The sequence below is a fragment of the Primulina tabacum genome, chromosome 16 (assembly GCF_025594145.1).
Source record: "Primulina tabacum isolate GXHZ01 chromosome 16, ASM2559414v2, whole genome shotgun sequence".
Taxonomy (NCBI): domain Eukaryota; kingdom Viridiplantae; phylum Streptophyta; class Magnoliopsida; order Lamiales; family Gesneriaceae; genus Primulina; species Primulina tabacum.
The window spans coordinates 2745991-2767111 of NC_134565.1; the positions used below are offsets into that span (position 1 = coordinate 2745991).

Here is a 21121-nt window from a genome sequence, read left to right on the forward strand (position 1 = left end):
CCAGTCTATTTGATTCATTGTCAACTTGCATTAGTGTCAGAGATAGGTCGGCTATACACACTGTCTATCGGCGGCATTAAATACTTCACTCATATCGAGGTGACCGAGCAGAATGCCTCTCAGGTTAATTACAGAAGAACTCGGGTATTCCACATCTCGGGGAAATCGTGTCCCGGGTGGTCGAGACATTAATCTATTTTGTCATGCTTTCGGCCCGAGAGCTTCCATCCTGGCCCGGGCACTAACCATGGATATGATCCATGGCCTGGGAAGTCCTAGGGACCTGACCCGGTACATTCCGGGGCATAAGACGTCAAAATACAAAAATTATAACAACGAAGAAATCAAATGCAAAATACATCAAGTATAGGAAGAATAATACAAAAAACATAAATAAAAAATTAAAGTTGCTGCTACAATCAATGTTAGTTAAGCTCATGTAGTCTATTTATTACCCATATGCATGGGTTAGTGGGAACTCAATTGTTGTTTCATTATCCAAGGTTTTGGTAATTCGTAGAGATTCATTTAATGAGTTGAATTTGGCATAATGATACTTTGTGTTCATACCACTTACATATTTGGCCAATTGGTTTGTTGTGGTATTTTGTGTTCATGCCACTTCCTAATTTACAAGGTAAGTCGATCGATTTGTTGTGATGAGTTAATTGTGTATGTATATGAAATATTAATGAATTCGATAAGTTTTCAAATTATTATATTTAGAAATGACGTCAAAAAATTGAAAACTAGTTTCTCCTTCATACTCGAGTTGAGATAAATACATATTTTTCATAGTAGAGCTCGAACTCGATGTTTCTATTCTACTAAGAAGTAAAAAAAAAAAAACTATCTTGAGCTTGAGTTCAGCTCAGCTTGAAGTCGAAATTTCAGTTCAGTTCACTCAGTTACGAGTTAATTGTTGCTTTTTCGAAAAGTGGGAGAAATGGAATGACTGATGGACTGAAATTGTAATGACTCCATAGTAAAGGGGTCAAAGTGCAATTTCAGGAAGACGAAACAAACATGCAAGGGGGGGTCAGGGACCAGTTCCTCGACGGTATACGCCTCGTTTGTAACACGGGCCTGTTTTGAAAATCGCGCATGGCAGACACGCAAGAAAAAATTGATATAATATTCAAAAATACATAACTTTGTGATATAATTTCAATAATATTATATATCCACACGCATTTAACCAAGATAATACATCAATCATGGAGTTTTTTGGTTATTGGGTCCCACTAAATTGATGTATCTTCCCCTATAAAGCGAGTGGACAGGCTGATTCATCTCATCAGTTATCCACAGACCTTCAAGACAAATTACCTGCCATTAGTTTTCTTGCTAATAATTAAGCAACTGGAAATTTTTAAGGTGATTCCTCAAACGGTGTCGAAAGCTTGGCTTTCTTGGGGAGTTTTTGAGATTCGTTCTCTGTAAAAAAAAAAAAAAAGATAGAAGATTGATTAGTGATTATGACCATGCAAATCAAGAAATTGGTGGATATGCCCTCCCGCACTGGGAGACATTTGCAGCGTTACAGCCAGGGTTTTCGTCTGGTTGTCGGGTATTTTTCTTGAAACCCCTTTGTTCTTTTCAAAAGAACAAGTTTTGGGATTTGCCCTGTAAATTTTGGGAGAAGGGTCCCTGGTTATGATTGAAAATAATGAATGGGGGATTGTAAATAATGAATGGGGATTTTAAGCTTCAAAGATGGAACTTTTTTTGGTTATTTTATTTGCTGATATACAATAACTAGCTGAAAATTTTGTATCTGTCTGATGATCGCTTCCCTTTTGACGAATTTTGCAGATGTATACCTTATAGAATCAGGGAAACCAACAAATCAGCTCAAATCCATGAGATTTCAGTTGATGATTTGGAGGTTCTTTTGATTAGCTCTCAAAAGAGTCCAAGAATGATGTTCCCTAAGGTAGTTTTTTGCACATCTAACTTGACTTTGAGTTAAAATTTTGCAAAAGTTAAGAATTTGTAGTTATTGAAGGCCCGTGATCTTTGGTTTGAGACTGATCTTTTACTATGGAATTTCAGGGTGGTTGGGAACTTGATGAAGATATCAGAATGGCTGCTTCCAGAGAAACCATCGAAGAAGCCGGTGTGCTCGGCTTGCTCGAGGTTAATATCTCGCCTTCTTGTAGAATCATTGGAAATTTGGATGGTGTTTATGTACATGAATTCTTGTGTGATTCTAAAGATTTCTTGGTTGCCATTTTCTTGCAGGATAAATTAGGCGAATGGGTTTTCAAGAGCAAAAGCCAAGATAAATACCACGAGGGATCGATGTTCCCCCTCCTTGTAACCGAGGAACTCGATGTTTGGCCGGAGAAAGACGTCCGCCGACGAGTTTGGGTATGTTCAGAATCCCATACCAATTGTTTCGATCCAATGTCGTATTCTGTGTGACGATCTCTAACATGTAGTTTGATCATATGATCCATACAGATGTCTGTGAACGAAGCTAGAGAAGCATGCTCACATTCTTGGATGACGGATGCCTTAGAGACCTTTGTCTGCCAATTTTCGGCCCGAAAGAGGATGGCGGAAGAGCCTCTGATGTCGAGTAGACTAGGATCTTGCAGAGTTGACGAATTGAGATTCAGCAGGCGGGCTCAAAATGGAGATGATGATGTTGATCGTTGTTTGATTAGTTAGTTGATTGTTAAACTACAAGTCGACGACTTTTCCAAGGTTTGTTAAAATCGCGGCATACGGGCGAAAAGGTGTTGCTCTAATGAATTGGAGTTCGTAGAATAGACATGGAGAGAGTAGCAGAGATTATGTACCAGCATCATTCTTTGATTCTTTTACTACACCATTCGTGTGGTATGATTCGAGTTCGAGATTGAGTCGAGCTTAGTTTCGTGTGTAGCAGCATTTAGGGTGACTTGTATATTATCAATTTAACTTAAATAAATGTGTGTGAAAACCTTGTTCTCCTCAATAGTAGCAAAATCTTGGTTCCGTCCGTTTTATTGCATATTAACATTGAATTAGTGAACTTTAGGCCTATTTTCGAGACAAATTGAGAAATACAGCTTCCTTTTCCTACATTTTTAAAAGCTAAGTTACATATGAAATTTGAATTTTTGAATGCCGGGATGAATAGTTTATTATATATGCATACAACTTTTACAATCCAAATTGTATTGCTGCAATTCCTAATAGTATTTTAAGTACTTAAAAGATGCTTTGGACTTGGCCTAAGGTCCCGGGTCTCACTTGGGCCAATTTTAAATAATAATTGTTGGGTGGAAGATACGCAAACTAGCCAAATGGATCTAGTGTAGAAATCAAGAAACCTATTGAGATATGTCCATTAAAAGTAATAGTAATCAACTAATCCGACTCGAACTTTTTTGTTGGGCCGTGTGCTCTTTCACGGATCTGGGCTTTTTATTCATTTAGTGAACAAATATGGTCCAAATGTGTGAAATCACCGAAGACTACGATTTTGAAAAATATTTGAATTGCATTGTTATCTTTGATTATAATTTTTGGTAAAACAGTAATCGTTTAAATCTTGCGGTATATACAATATCTCTTGCAATTGTTCTCTTGTGTTTTTTTTTTTCCTGAAATTGGGTTGGAGAAGAATGTCAATATGCAAAAACTTATGTGAGACGGTCTCACGGGTCGTATTTTGTGAGACAGATCTCTTATTTGGGTCATCCATGAAAAAGTATTATTTTTGGCAAAAACTTGTGTGGGACGGTCTCACGGGTCGTATTTTGTGAGACGAGTCTCTTATTTGGGTCATCCATGAAAAATTATTACTTTTATGCTAAAAATATTATTTTTTATTGTGAATATTGGTAAGGTTAACCCGTCTCACAGATAAAGATTCGTGAGACCGTCTCACAAGAGACATACTCATTATTTTTTATGCTAAGACTATTACTTTTTATTGTGAATATCGGTAAGATTGACTCGTATCACAGACAAAGATTCATGAGACCGTCTCACAAAAGACCTACTCATATCAATACAGTTTTGTTAGACATAGTTGTTACATGCATATGTCTTCAAGCACTAAAGCATTGTTTGTTTGGAGCAAAAAGCATTTTCATATATAAAAATGTTGGGGGACTAATATTTCAATCTATAGCAATTGTTATTTTATTTTTGTTGTTGTTGTTATGCTATCTTCTATATTAATCGAACAAATCTTAGTTAGATAATCTTGATTATTTTGACTTGTCAACGATAACATACAGCTAACATAAGTTTAAAATTGCGGAGTTGTGACGTTCCAACTGACCTTAAATTCGGTGAGAGGGAATAGGGAGGAAATGTGTTATATCAATGGTAGGGCAAAAACTTGTGTCAGACGGTCTCACGAGTCGTATTTTGTTAGACGAATTTCTTATTTGGGTCATTCATGAAAAAAAATATTACTTTTTACGCTAAGATTATTATTTTTTATTGTGAATATCGGTATGATTGACTTGTCTCACAGATAAAGATTCGTAAGACCGTCTCACAAAAAACATACTCTAATGGTAGTTAATTAAAAGGATGAATACCGCTTTTTTAATTAATGAACCATTAATTATTTTTAAATTTTCTTATTACGATCAAACTAAAAGCCGAGCCAAATAGAGTTTTCCTTCGTTTAACAATAACTTGACTTGAAAGATTGAACAAAAGTTTAATCGTTCCTATGTTACACACTTGACGTGCTCACGAATCTATTTTAAGAAGCACGGACTTATAGATCATATTACGTCTACGTTCCTCGATGTTGAAGACCTATGAAATATCTCTCCATTTTTAAGGGGAAAAATGAAATAATGATAATATAATAAATGTTGGTATATAGATATCTGCAAGGGCGGAGCTAGTGTGCTTTAAGCCAGGATGGTCCAAAAAAATTTTAAAAAATTTATATGTAAATTTTTGTATAATTTTTGATAAATTTGATATTAGTTCGGGTAGATTAATTTAAAATATTAAGGATTTTAGTGTTTAAAATTTTAGTCCGGGTAGAATCGAATTTCTGGCTCCGTCACTGGATATTGCATATTTGAGTTAGAGAGGACTGAAAAAATAATTTATATATTGGTTTTTTTAAAAATGACTTGGCAAATATTTAGTGTTACTTTATATTAAATTATCCATTTTCCCATGTGGTCCAAAGTTCATGTAGACGGGAATGCCCTCAACTTTGCCGACAAAAAACACAATATGCCTTGACAAAGCTGTCATGCCCTTTTTGGAATAGCACAATATTACCTTTATTTTATTTTTTGTTTTTTGGGTGTGATTTTAGCTTTGCTTAGTAATATTATTTCGAATTAAATTGTGACAAAGTTAGCTAAAATTCTTACCTAAAATTTGAGTCTCATTATTGTTGCTTTAAGTTATCCCCTCCAATCTTCAAGTAAATCATATTGAGCGATAATGAAACATTTTAATTTTTTTTTAAAAGAAATTCTGCCAAGCTATGCTTTCATAATCAAGAAATAGTACATATATTTATTCCTAAAACGTGTTAATCTTGCTAATATTTACAACAGTAAGTAATATTTTTGACATAAAAAGCTATAATTTTTCATAATTGACCCAAATAAGATATGTATCTCACAAAATTGACTCGTGAGACCGTCTCTTAGAAATTTTTGTGATCAAGAAATCAAGTTTATACTTTAAAGAGTAAACAAAATCTAGTAAATATGTACCGCAACCAAAAAAGGGAGACTTCAGTTGTCAAATTATTCTTGGAACAACTTCGAATTTTGTTGCCCCCATCAAGTAAATTCATAGATTGGTCACAATTATTGAATACACGTAATTGTGATCAATCAGATCTCAATAATATAAATAAATAATTTAATCTATCTTTATATAATTCCAAACTTCATGTTCTCATTTTGAACTTCTCCGCATTAAGTTTTGAACTTCTCCGCATTAAGCATCTTCAATACTACATCTATATAGATGGCAATGAGTCGGGTTTGAACATGATTTCATGTCATCCGTCATCATCCTCGTTATTGTATTCATAATCATTATCATCTTCATCCTTATTGGGTATTAAATTTCATCTTCATTCTCACACACATCAGAGAATTGAATATTCATATCTCACCCAATATCACATCAATACCTATAAATGCATTCTCTCATATTTTAGTTATTTCGAGTAAATTATGAATATTTAATAAATCGTTGAGAAAAAATTTAAAAATTAGCAAATTAAACATTATAAAAAAATAACAAAAATATTATATTCTTTAAGACCTTTGTCTATCCTCATATTCAATTATCTATTTATTTAATCCGATAAAAAATAATTTTTATATCATATTTCATTGGGGTCGAGTATCGGATTCTCTGTCGGGTTTGAAAGAAATTTATTGAATACACGTAATTGTGATTGCAATCTCGTCGATTTATCTATATATGAAACATAAGTAGGAAATAATCAACATTTACAGAATAAATTTATTTATGTTGATGACTTAACATGCTGTAAAGTATAAACACTAATAATTAATTGCAAGGGTCTTATGAACTTTGCATAGTTGTCGTCGAAATTAAATAATTATAATAACTCTCGCTGTCAAGAATAATGACTTGTTACCAAACTTTGTGTCCCGATGAATTATGGTCTTTATATTTGATTAAATATAAATTAATTCATCTGGCAATTTATATATAAAAATGTCCCATGCAATTTTAATAACTAGGGTTTGATTGGAAATCATATATTTGGTGAATAATCTAATTATTACGAGATAATAAGATGTGTTTTACTCAATGTAGCATGAATAACTCAATAACATTTCACTATCTTTAAATATATGAGGCAAAAATTTTGTGTGAGACGATCTCAGGGTCGTATTTTGTGAGACAGATTTCTTATATCCATGGAAAAATATTACTTTTTATTCTAAGAGTATTACTTTCTATTGTGAATATCGGTATGATTGACCCGTCTCACAGATAAAGATTCGTGAAACCGTCTTACAAGAGACATATTCAATGTATAAACACAAGTAATGTACAATCATTGATTTTTTTTTTTTTTGAAAAAATATAGATACAAAATCAAAATGTTTACTGTTTAACGATATAATTTTTTTCTGTTTTATCGATCAATTTATAATCCTAAATCACTGATTTGCATTTTTTTTCAATTTTTTTATTGGAATGCTGACATGAAGTCGGGAAATTATTATATGTCGGTTGAAAAATGATTAAAATAAAAAATTTATAAAATATTAAAATAAAACCATAGAATTGATGGACAATAATATTGCAAATAAAAATTCTTAAGTTACATAATAAAAATAATAATTTTCCATAGATTTTTGGCAAAAACTTGTGTGAGACTGTATCACGGGTCGTATTTTGTGAGATATATCTCTTATTTGGGTCATCCATGAAAAAGTATTACTTTTTATGCTAAGAGTATTACTTTTTATTGTGAATATCGGTAGGGCTGACCCGTCTCACAGATAAAGATTCGTGAGACCGTATCACAAGAGACATTATCTATATTTTTATATATTTTTAAAAGAGCTTGAAATTCAATAATGTGGTATCATTTACCTGGCATGATTATTTTAGAATGCAATTATTTTTTGAAAATAAAAATCTTATGATTATGTGGATATATAATTTGTACCAACGAAATCGTAAAGGGACATGCCAAATAAAGGCCTTGTCTTATCGGACCTACCCGAACACGAATTATTTGAAAATTACAAATATCTGCTACAAAATTTATTGACCCTAAACCTACCATTAATTGTAAATTATTAAGTAAAATATAATGAATTTATTTTTACAAAAAATAAAAAAAATTCAAATATTTTAGTCCCACGTACAATATCATTATTCTATTTGTTCCACGTAGAATTAATAACAAAAAGAAATCGCAATTATTTTGGACAAGTGTGATATATTGTATATTTTTTATTCAAGATAAAATTATCAAATCGAATCTAACCAACCAAAAAAATTTAAAAATTAATTAGTCATTTATCAAGGAAACGTCACTTGCATTGTAAGACAATTTCTTAAAAGAGTAGGTCTCTTGTGAGACGGTCTTACGAATATTTATCTGTGAGACGGGTCAACCCTACTGATATTCACAATAAAAAGCAATGCTCTTAGCATAAAAAATAATACTTTTTCATGAATGATCCAAATAAGAGATCTGTCTCATAAAATACGATCAGTGAGACGATCTTACACAAGTCTTTGCCTTCTTAAAATTATTATTGTTTAAATGAAATTATATATTAAGAGATTTTGTTTAAAAGATTTCGTTTAAAAGAAATTTTTAATATTTAAATGATTTTGTTTCATAGCGAAATACTATTTTTCTTAACTTGTAGGAATCTATTTAAGGAATTTAATCACCGTCAAAACAAATCTCTGTATATTGAAAAAAGTTAATGCACAATGTACATGCGAGATACGAGAGAACAGAGAGACTATAAAGATTGGGAGAATTTTTTGAAGAACTATCATAGACGAAGCACTGTTGTTTCATTGCGTTGTTGTGACATGTTGGAGACACTTGAATTGTCGTGATATGTTAGAGATACTTGAAGACAAAATGTTGGTTATTTTTGTTAATGATATTTTTAGGAAATAATTTAATTCATTGACCTTTTAAATATGATAGTTTTTCGTTTCTTAATTAATATTGTTTTTGTAAACTCGATTTATTTTCTAATGATTATTTTTGTATTGAGATAGCACAAATGTGTTTATTTGTACATAATTATCTTTGTATTATTTATATTAAGTTAATTGGTTATATGTTATATTATTCAACGGCATGTTACACAAATTGTTATAATATTCGAGATAACATTTATATACGATACACACGATTCTTATTTATATGTTAAACAAAATTCCTTCCGAACTGATTTGATTAATTAATCTATTTGACTCAATTTATTTTTATCGAGTTAACAATTTTTTCTCGAAACTTTTGTTCTCATTTAATTTATTTAGTAATTCCATATTATTTGATTGTGACTCACGTTTCCCAAAACCGATTAACTAAATATTACTCACACCGAATCCAAGAAACTTTTGATTCAAGTATTCAACCAATAAATTCGCACAGAAAAGTTAGCAATAGAAAACAGTAAATTTAAGGAAAATTAAACAAAAAATCCTTCTAACAACTGCAGCAAGATTTTGCATATAAAATTACAACAATTTTATTAATATCAATATTTGTTACATATGTTCGAGTATTCAAAAATAATATATCAGTATATAAAATAGATGGTACTCAAATGTCATATACTAATAATATATTTTCAATGTCTATGTTGATTTTCATATGAAAAGACAAATGATAATATCAATATTTGCTATACATATTCGAGTACTCATTAATCATATATTAATAACAGATTTGAAATAGTCAATACTCAAATATCATATATTAATACCATGATTTTAATGTTTTGCAATGTATTTTTCACTTGAAATGACGTTTTTTTTTTAAAAAAAAGTTGAAAGAAGGGTGAATATAATGTAATAAAAATCCTGTCTGTGGTATTTATTATTTAATTAATATATATGTATTATTCACACGTTCGAAGGATCTATAGCCAATTACTTGTATTTAAATTCATTTATAGCCACCATTTTGGCTACACAATTGACTTCTATAAATCAATATAATAAAAAGTAATAATTTTTCATTTGATAATTATTATCTATTGATCTCAAATTGAACTAAAATATAAATAAATAATTTTGACTGATTAGCGAAATAATTTTTAAAAAAGTTTATATAATTCTATAGTACGTTATATTCTGAATTAGTAACTATGAAATTAACATAAAAAAGTTATTTTACGGCGTTACTTGACTATTATTTTTTATCCTTAAAAAGGAAATTCCCTTGTGATTTCTCAAGTTAAAAAAAAATAATTTATTAAAATTATTTTTAAAATATAATTTTTTATACACATAGAATTCACTAGAAGTATGACTAAATTTCCGAATTATATTATAATACGAATCCCCGCTAATTTGAAACATTCCGTAAAACATGCAATTCAAGAAATCTACTTGAGTGCTCATATTTTTATGTCTCGCCCTTTTCTTATTAATTACGCGTGATATTATTATTATTATTATTATTATTATTATTATTATTAGGTGCAATCGTACAATAATTGTCTTTATTGGTTAGAACAATCGAAATGAGATATTTGAGCTAATATACGATTTAAAAGTTTTGATTCGCATCGTTACCATTAACTATAATTTTTTGTAAAACAGCAATCGTTCGATACTACAATTGGTATCAAAGACAAAGTCACGCGTTCGATTATCATTGATGTCAAGAAATATAATTATTGAGAGAAAAATTGTTGGGTGCAATATTGTCCCTGCTGATTAGAGTAATAGAAACATGATATTTGAATGTTATATGGTTTAAAATATTTGAGTTACACCGTTACCATCAGCTATAATTTTTTATAAATTGACAAATATTCGGTCTTATAATTATTAGCACACATATAATTTTTCATCTAGATAAGCATGTAAGATTTATCCTTCGAAAATATAATATTTTCAATGGTATACATTGCTTGTAAAAATGTTAGTTAAATTATTACTAGCATCTATTGCACGTGATGTTCTCATATATATCAAATTTTAGTATAAATTTAATTAAGTATAATTTTATGGGCAAATTGTAAACAAATATCTAGACCTAGTTTCATTTAGGTTTTACTCTTTCTTTCTTTAAAAGTTAGTTTAAGATTCTTCCTTTATTTAAAATGTTGCAAAATCATCATTGTATATATCAAACTTGTTCTTAAATGTATATAAAATAAATACATACAACTACACAAGGTTTTCAACCTATATACCATGATTAAATTTTTATTTTTTATTTTAATGTACCATCATTCTTCTGTAAAATAAATTGAACATTTTACATCTTTGACTGGAGTGTCGTCGAGTTGTATTCACCGAGTTTTACAGATTGCTCCTTACAGCCTAACCACACAGTCACAATAGATGGTTTCTGACGTAAATCCCTTCAACAACACCTAGCACAACTGCGTTTTGTTTTCTACCTCAGAGTGTATAGTAAAATAGATTAATTTAAAAATAATACATGAGAGGAGAAGTAAACATTTGTCTTTTTATTCAAACATACAAACTATTATTAAATAGTAACCTTCTGTAGAAGAGAAAGAACTTGCTTAGCTACATATAGTAGCCGCAATTACAACACACGTACAATAAAAAAAACTATTACAAGTTTATTTTGAGAGTTTGTTTGATTTCTTAATTTTCTTTCTGTATTGATATATACAGAAGTCTTTGTGGATTTGAAATCCGAACTTCAAATTTTGTGAATTACACTGCTAGTTGTGGCCGACAATATCTTGTGAGTGGTGGTTGTTTAAACCACTAGTTAGTAGCTTGTCTTTATGAATAGTTGAGTGGTCTATCTCCAACTGGTTAGTGAAATCATCTTTTAGTGGTGGTCCATTCTTCATTGTAGAGTGGTTGGATCATATGTTTGTTTTATCTTTGTCGAGAAATATTCTGCATTTGTATGGTCCTCAATAAATTATTTTTTGTGTGATCTCTCATCACTTGGTCTTTTTCTTGCAAATGCTTTCGATCCGTTCTCGGTCGAAAGTCTTCACCGAATTTTGATTTCTTTTGGTTCGGGCATTCTGGGCAGATGCTTTCTGAATCTTCCCACATGAGTCATGTGACAGAATTTCTAGCGAGTTTCTTTGCTCCCCGACAGCTTGCTATTCCACAAAATATTTCTTTCTTTTTAAATAGATATTCTAAACCTTCTTGTTTTTCTTTTCATATTGTTTAGCAGAAAAGATCGTTTTATAGAATTCTGATAAACATAAATGAAAACTTAACTCTGTCAATCTCCGTTAGACAGACTCATAGATCTTATTATCTTCTAGTAAAGATGTCATCTTCAGTTAATGAAACAACAATGTGTGTTTCTTCTATTGGGGGATCTTTGGTAAATTTTTAAATATTTGTATTTGGCCTCCTTAGGTTGATAAAATAGAAGACTTTGAGTGAGCTTTTTCTAGCTAGTTCTGGTGATGAAAAATATAGTTCCAGAATATCTACTATGGAAAATCATCATTGTTTGTCCATGTCTCGTGCGCTGTTTTCTGAATCCACTAAGATAATCTTGAATTTCTGGGAAACTCGGTGATATAGTATAAACTGAGGCAAGAGCCCCGAATTCATACCATGCTTTGATCTTTTTTGTATATGAATTTCGTTTCATCCATTCTCAGAGATATTTTCTTGCTACATCAATATGGATTGTGGTTGGGTTAATGCTTATTATTTTTTTTAATCTCTCAGTTTTATTTATATACTTGAAATGGAGAAACTGCATATTCATTAGTAACAACCTTATATTTACCATTGTCTGTATGAAGTATAAGATTGATCTACCCATTTTCGATCCCTGAGGTGAATGGTTGATTTGAAAACTTGAGATAAAGATCTGGAGCTTCAATTTTTGTTTTGATCAACTCATTCAAAGATGATCCCGATTAACACTTGTGCTCGGTGTACTTGAATCCACTGTCACATGTATAGAGTTTCGTACTCGAAACTTCTTCATTTGGGAAACAAGTGCCTTCTCAATTTCTTGGAAGAAAGGCCTTTGCATTATAGATCATAGCCGAGTATAAGCTTGTAACAAGCTTTTTAAACTCGTTTTAAAGAATTTCAATGTGTTCTCTCAAATATCTTTGCATTTTAATGATGACATCGATATAACCAATATACATCTCTTGTTAAAAAATCTGCAAAAATATTTTCATGAGATTTAATAATCACAATATCAAAATTATAATTTTGACATAAAGCTCGCCGCCTTGATAATCTAATCATTTCGGGTTTAGATTATATTCTATTTTTCAATATAGCTTTTACATATGTGTTATCAACCTTTAAAGTAATTTCTTTGCTAGTAAAAATAATGGTCATTTTTGAAAAAACATTTTTACTGTATAAAATTCTTTTTCATTGATATGTCATCGTATGACTTCTGCTTCTGAGAATAGATCACTGCAATACTTGCATGATTGTTCTTCTTCTGTTGTGAGCTTTGTTATAACAACTGCCCACCAATTGTCACTGACATCTATGTATAATACTAGATCATCTCCATCTTGAGGAATAACCTTTTTTGAAAGATTTTCACAAATCTTCTTTAGGTGGCTAAGTCTCTTCGTATGTCCTTCTGTCCATATAAATATTACATCTTTTTTCAGTAATAGACTAAACATTTTAATGTATTTTGCAAGGTTCTTAATGAATATTCTAATAAAGTTAACAAATCGTAAGAAACTTTGAAGTTGTTTATTTTATTTTAGTATATCCGGAAAATTTTGCGATTTCTAACTCATCCATTTTTATTCCGAGGAATTCATTCATACTTGTAGCAATTACTGTCTTCATTTCAGATAAGACTAGTAATTCTTTTTTAAAAATTTTAGACAAAATCTCTAAATTTTTAATATGTTCATCCATATTTTTAGTTGCTATCGAAACATCATCAATATACACAAACATAAAACTAAATAATCTTTAAATAGATTATCCATATTTCTTTGAAATATCTGGGGTGAATTCTTCAATCTCATTGATAACACATCCCAAGTATAATGTTCTTGTGGTGTCGAGAAAGCAGTGAACTTCTTGCTTTCTTCTTCCATCCAAATTTAATAGAAACCGGACTTACAATCGAATTTAGAGAATCTTTTAGGGTTGCATATACAACTAATCAAATGTCCTCTGCTAGGTATGAAATATTCATCAAATTCCAAAATTTTATTAATTTCTTGATAATTAATAACCAACCTGGATTTGTTTATTTTGATCTCACTATGATTTCTTACTGTAAAACATGATTGTTTTATGATGATATTCCTGCTTTTATTAATCTAAGGTCCAAATGTTCTTGATAATAATCTATATATCATTTTGATCAATTATGTTCATCTGGATATGCTTCATATGAAAAATTAATATTATTTGTCTTCCTTGATTTTAAGGTTGACTTTGAGTTGATTTTTATCCCACCTTGTCAAATTATCTTTATTATAATTTTCTTTGTTATTTAGAGATACTTTCGATTCAAACTTTACAAATTATGGTGTAGAGCTATCTTGAGGAATTTTATTTTTTCTGGTCGGAGGTCCTTATATGCTCTCAATTGGATGTCCTTAGGATATCTTTGTAGGCCAGGGTTTTTCAAAGTTTCTGGGCTAGGGTTTTCCTAAGAATTTTTCTAAGATGGTGATTTCTATTTCTTATGCCAATATTTCCTAATAACTTTTTTATATACACTGTAGAGGGTCTTTGACAACTATATAGGTTAGAGTTTTTCTCTCATGATCTTTTGTACCATGTTATGAGATATTGTTTTCTGGCTAAAGAAATTAGACAAGTATTCACGTGTTTATTGTGGAAAAACTTCGTCTTCAGTTAGATTTTGATTTTGACTTTGATTCTGATTCTATTACATTATGTTCTTCCTAACTCAAGATTTCTTCTTCATCTTCATATATACTTTTGTCCAAGGCAATATCCTTAAATTGGTACACTTGAATAAAATCTTGGTAATAAACTGTTTCTTCAATATCCGAGGTTGGATCAAAGCATTTTATTCCTCTTCTATCATTTTCTAGACAATTGGTCGAAATGTGACATCTTGCTCCACATGTTCAGCAATTACAATATTTAAAATTTTCATTAGCTCGAGTATGAGCTCTTCTGAAAGTTTTCTTTGTAGGTGTTCTTCCAGTGTTTCGAGATGTGCTCGATATTTGGGATGACATCCTACTCCTTGATGGTGGACTTCTCTGCTCAGATTTATACGATATGTTTGAAATATTGTTTAACCAATGCCCTCATCAAATCGTGTAACATCATAAAAATGCGGAAGAAACGCAAGGTCCTCGGGCTTCTAGTGCACCACCAGCCCTAGTCCACTTAGTCCTCAGCACCTCCAGTCTCCTCATCAAAAAACTGCTCACCTGCATCAATCACACCTAGTGAATCTAAAGACTCAACACACATGAACCATTATAACAAGTACACATATATCATGCAACAATGAAAGTACTATAAACAAAGTAACTTTCATGATCTTCAAAAACATGAACATAAACATAAACATTTTCATATCATATCATATCATCGTATGTGCATTCATTTTTATTTATTGAATTCAGATCATTAATTGTGACTTTCGTATCAGCTCTAGGTCGATGGATCCATCTACGTATAACCGCGGTAACCGGCAGTGGAGACATCAGCGACAGTTTTATCCGTCCACTGAGCCTTGGCCTTATATGTAATGAATGAGAAACAAAGGTTTAAGGCGTGACTTTGCGATTAAGCGCTCGAAAAACAATGTAAGCGATGAAAGAGACGGACATCAGAGGGACGAGACAACTGTTTCTTATGAAAATTCTTGAGAAAACCGATCAAACCTGCTGCTGGAACTCGTGGAGAAGCTGCTGGAGGAGGTGGGTGCTACTAGGGTTGAGGGGTGGGCGGTTTTGAATCATAGAAATAGGGTTTTTGGGCTTAGGTTTTAGAAAATGAAAATAAAATGTGCAGGAGTCTAGTCCCAAAAATATATTAAAAATAGGCTCATCAAGCCCAAAGCACACCCGTAAAAAATTTAGCTTAAATTTATTTTAAAAAATATCACCCGAGCTTTCAAATGGTCTTGTGTTTTGCTAAAAATCGCCTACCAATTTGAAATATGGATCAACGTGAAAAATATTTAAAATGATCATTTTTGAAAATTGCAAAATAAATACCCCATATATTAAATAATTAAAGGTAATTATTTAATAAATTATTTTTCCTCAACTGTCTCCGATCTCTGTTCTTCGCCCGAGCGTGAATACTACTAAAAGCCCTATTTTATGAGATCTAGAAATTCATGAAATAAAAACATCTAATCATGTCCTAATCGTGTATTTGATGCATTCAAAAATAATAACTCAGACATTTTATAAAACTCTAGATTTGCATGCAGTCAGGTTACGTCGTTTGAATTTTCGGACCTTACAATATTTTTTAATACCCATTAGCTGTTTGTAATTTTTTTGTAATGTTACCATATGACACCATTGTGCCAATTTTTCTTTGAGAAAAGAGGCACTTCATGCCAAACTATCTGGATTGTCAGTGACATATTCCCTAATTAGCATTCTCTCCAAGGGTTTGGCATTTTGGCGAGGAAAAGTTGCATCTTTATATTTATTCGACCCGTGAAATTTTCCATCTATATTAGTGAATGATATAATATATTCATCCACTAAACAAATTTCATATAATTCAAGACTATATAGAGCTTGAATATATTTATTTTTCTTCTTTGTATGTTGAATGTTAAAATAATTTACCCATGTAAATTATGTTTTAGATAGGGTAGCCATTCTTCTGGCTACCTCACGAGAGATGCTCTGGCTAAGACTGACTCTTTGGTTTTTACCGAAGTCGTGTCTCATGTTATTTTCACTTATCTTGTAAGATTCAATTCTAAAAGTTTAATGAATCATTCTCTGTTAAGATCAAGTGTTCTTGCTGCGATTCTCATAATCGATGTTCAATCATCTATGATATCTTCTTTGTTTTTTCAAATCCAGTACATCAAAGTTAAGCATAATCTCATAAGGATGTATATGTTCTAAATAGATTTCCCATAAGGTGCTTGGTGCAAAGAAATTTGGCTTATCTTTGACCTGATTGCCACAGGGTGTGCTTCTCCACCAACATGAAAATCTGAGATGACGGGTCGAGGGCGGTTCATAAGATATCCCACATTTTTCCTTCGTGGTTCATAAGAAGATGACCAGGTTATTGCGGGCGGTTCACCCCCAGTTGTGTTCATCTTCATATCTACGATTCTGAGATTTGCAAAAGATTCAGCAAGGTCTTAGAGATCATCAAGTCCAAAAATTTCTAAAATTATCATCAGATTAATTTTTTGTCGGATATATTTTTAATTAGATTGATCGTTTTTTCTTTTTCGGTTAAAGATTTTGACATCACCTTGGTCGTCCTCCTTTGGTGTAAAGGTTCAGTACCAAAGAATGGTAGGAACCTTCCTATCGAAGTCCTTTACTAGAAATTTCTTGTTCTAAAGTTTGGATTCTTGTTTAAATATCATTTACTGTTACAAGAATTTCTTCTTGTTTTTCAAGAATTTTTTCCGCATTTTGTGGTACATCATACAACATATTGCCATAATTATGTTGTAATGCCCGAGATTTTATATCGTGTTAAATTACGATTATTGAATTTTAATCGAGATAATTATGAAAGGGCTAACCGAGACACGAAATGAGATCGCGTGTGAAAATTAATGTGCGAGGGCCGTAGCATCGGTGCACATGCGCAACCGGATGCGCGCACATGTGCCAAGCAGGCAGAAGACCTCGCGCATATGCGCGGAAGATGTCGCGCATATGCGCGAGCCTGTGCAAGCGAAGTCCAGAGGACCTCGCGCATATGCGCGGAAATGAGTCGCGCATATGCGCGAGCTGCCAAGGCCGAGACCAGTAGGTCTCGCGCATATGCGCCAGTAATGTCGCGCATATGCGCGAGTCATGCAAAAGGAAAAATCGACATGTGGTGTATTATGCAACGTTGGTAATATATATATATATATATATATATATATATATATATATATATATATGTACATGCAAATCTTTCCTCAGAAGAAGAACCGAGAGTCTCTGAAGGAAAATTGATTTTGTGCTTCAAGTTACAATCGTTCAAAATCCGTCTATCCAAATCGTAATCTGATCTCAGTACTGTAATCCTATCGACGTAAGCTACAACTAGACGTAAGTTTTACTACGTTTTGACATGTTTTGAAATTATGCTATTGTCAGAATTGAATATGATTCATATATGATGTTCTTGTTATGTTAGACATCATAGAATCGAAGACAGACTAAGAAACAGACTGATTATGGAATTGTTATGAATTTTCTGAGTATATTGATTTGAAATCGGACAGATTTGGATTATGAATGAATTACAGATTATATCGGATATGAGTTATGATTTGTAATTTATGTCGGTTGATATGGTATCGACGGGGATACTGAGATTGTGCCGTTATGCCGTTGATTTGAATTAAATCCAGATTAATCAGATTCGGTGTTGAATTAAGAATAGAACATTGATATTATGATTCTCGATATGTCGTTTCAGATTTACAGAGACAGTCTTGAGTTCAGAACTGATATCGCTGCAGACCGAGACTACAAACGAAAGGTATAAGTCAATGTGGTATTGGGAGATCGACTTGAGTCGGTTCAGACTTGAGTTTCCCTAAATCACATACTTTACTTTATTGCATTGATATTTGCATTGATTTGATTGATGTACTTGTTCTCTTGAATTATAGATAGCATGTATTAGACGAGTAATCTTGTGACAAAAGTGCCTGATAGTGGCGGGATTGCCACGGGCACATTGCACGATGTCACAAGATAGTATAGAAATCTTGGGACAGATGTACCTGATAGTGGCGGGATCGCCACGGGCACATTGCACAATGTCACAAGATAGGATATTGGCGATATGGCCACAGTCCATGACGGTTAGGTCAGGACACTGGATGTTTGGTTATATCGACGTGGATAGAACTGAAATTTTTTCTATTACTGTTGGTCGATATAGGAATACCCACATCTGGAAACCGGGATCCCTAGACTAGGATTGAGTCTAGTCTGAGTCGTGGAGTCACGAGCATTGTCGACAGTTTGATATTGATTATGTTTCAGCTTTTGATATATATTGTTGTTATCTATCCATGCTTTTATGTTTATCATATGATTGCATGTTTCTTTGATTTATACTGAGATTATATTTTCACCGGAATTATCCGGCTGTTGTCTTGTTTGTATGTGTACATGATAACAGGTGGGACAGGATCAGGGTCCAGGAGATGAGGAGAGATCGTGATAGAGTGGAGACTTCAGACTTTGATGTATATAGGGTTTTGGCACTTGATAATTAGATGTTGAACCTTAGTCTTTACTGATTTGTAGACGATACAAGGACTTGTACTTTATTTTATATTGAGTTGTATATTAGTTTGATCTCACTACTTTCCGCATTAAAAAGAAAAAAATTTATGACCATAATTACTTGATTAGTAAATTGATCCTGATGACGATTAAGAATTGATTCGCGTCCGGGTCCCCACAACAGGTGGTATCAGAGCGATAGATCCTTTAGACTGAGATAGAAGCTAGTGAGCGGGGTAGATTGAGTTTTCTTTCCTGCTTTTGATTGCTAGCATGATTTATTGTTTTAATACATGCTTGCCTGAAATATCTGATTTTGATATGGTATTGTGTATTATCTTGAATGGATCTGATGTAAGATGATCCGAGGAGGATTGAAACTGATCTGTTGGAATTGGGTTACTAATCCATTTAATTATCAGATATGCCTCCGAGAAGAGTACCAGAACAGGGTAGCACGTCCAATCCTCCAATGGATGTGACAGCCACTCCAATGGAGACATTGTTAAAAAGGTTTCAGTCGTTCCATCCACCAACTCTGAAGGGTACTGAGAATTCAGTGGAATGCGAGAGTTGGTTAGATGATATCGAGATGTTGTTTGAGTCCTTGGACTATACTGATGAGAAGAGGGTGAAATTGATAGGACACCAGTTACACGATGTGGCAAAGAACTGGTGGATTACCACAAAGCGGGCCTTGGAACAACGAGGTACGACTATCACCTGGAATGTATTTAGAACTCAATTTTATCAAAGGTTCTTTCCAGTGTCTTACAGAAAGGACAAGGGAGCCGAATTTGCTAATTTGAGACAGGGCCAGCTTAACATTGAGGAATATGTGGCCAAGTTCTCTTCACTGTTGCGGTTTGCTCCACACGTGGCTGAAAATGATGAGTCCGTTGCTGATCAGTTTATTAATGGCCTAAATCCTGAAATCTTTACCTTGGTGAATACCGGGAGGCCAAACAATTTTACTGATGCCTTGAACCGAGCCAAGGGAGCCGAAGCCGGTCTGATGAGACAGAAAGAGGCTTCGTTTGTGCCTGCAGCACCAAGATCACAGATGTCTCCACCATCTTCTCGATATGAAAGCGGCAGTGGTAGTGGGAAGAAAGATTTCCTGAAAGCTAATTGAAAGCAATTCAAGAAATCTGGAAGTAGCTCATCCAGTTCGAGTGGCTCGAGACAGACTGGTCAAGGCCAGAGTTATACAGGACCTTACTGTAGCACTTGTGGAGGGAAACATTCCACAGAACAGTGCCGAGGAGTGTTCGGCAACTGCCGCATTTGTAAACAGCATGGACACTTTGCCCGAGTATGTCCCCAGAGAGGTGCCCAGGGATCCCAGGCAACAGAGTCATCTGGATCAGTGGCTCAGACTGGAAGACGACCATCTGCTGTTCATTCTTTCCAGCCAGCACCGTCGACCCAGTCACAGCAGAGGCCAGGAGGAAGCCAGACAGTGAGCCAGCCTCCGAGACAGCATGCCCGAGTTTTTGCTTTGACTGAGGAGCAGGCCCAGGATGCACCTGAAGATGTTGTTGCAGGTAACTGTTTCATTTCTGGTTATCCTGCTTATGTATTGATTGATACTGGTGCATCACATACATTTATTTATGAGAGATTTGCATTGATGCATGCATTGCCTGTTGAGTCCCTAGCTGCATTAGTATCTGTCTCTTCTCCGTTAGGGACAAGTTTGATATCAGTGAAGTCTGTGAAACATTGTATGCTACAGTATGACGGTCATGAGATTGAGATAGATTGTATTGTGCTTGAGTTGTTGATTTTGACTGTATTATCGGTATCGATATGTTAACCAAGTACATGGCTACTGTTGATTGCTTTCACAAGATTGTAAGATTCAGGCCGGATATGGCTGATAGAGTGAAAATTTTACGGTAAGGGTTCTCGAGCTAGAATTCCTTCGATATCTGCAATAAATATGACTCGATTATTGTAGAAAGGAGCAGATGGATTCCTAGTATATTCAGTTGATTTACTGAAGTCGAGCCCATCATTGG

At 33.0% G+C, this 21121-nt stretch overlaps 1 protein-coding gene across 2 annotated transcripts; it reads left to right on the top strand.

The window, feature by feature from the left end:
• The first annotated feature begins 1267 nt into the window (after positions 1 to 1267).
• Positions 1268 to 2965, top strand: LOC142529268 (nudix hydrolase 17, mitochondrial-like). 2 transcript variants are annotated; one of them, XM_075634752.1, is made up of 5 exons: positions 1279 to 1570; positions 1816 to 1936; positions 2056 to 2139; positions 2245 to 2373; positions 2467 to 2965. In XM_075634752.1, exons 1-5 carry the CDS (start codon positions 1479 to 1481, stop codon positions 2674 to 2676), a joined length of 636 nt encoding a protein of 211 aa, XP_075490867.1. In that variant the 5' UTR covers positions 1279 to 1478; the 3' UTR covers positions 2677 to 2965. The 2 variants fall into 2 exon arrangements, with proteins under 2 accessions (XP_075490866.1, XP_075490867.1); XM_075634751.1 differs by having other exon boundaries at positions 1268 to 1570; positions 2056 to 2373.
• Positions 2966 to 21121: the final 18156 nt, after the last annotated feature.

Excerpts from the sequence above, each read along its gene's own strand:
- LOC142529268 (XM_075634751.1), top strand. The coding sequence starts at position 1,479 with ATGACCATGCAAATCAAGAAATTGGTGGATATGCCCTCCCGCACTGGG. Across the intron at positions 1,571-1,815 it reads GGTTTTCGTCTGGTTGTCGG|ATGTATACCTTATAGAATCA; the intron begins GTATTTTTCTTG and ends CGAATTTTGCAG. Across the intron at positions 1,937-2,055 it reads CAAGAATGATGTTCCCTAAG|GGTGGTTGGGAACTTGATGA; the intron begins GTAGTTTTTTGC and ends ATGGAATTTCAG.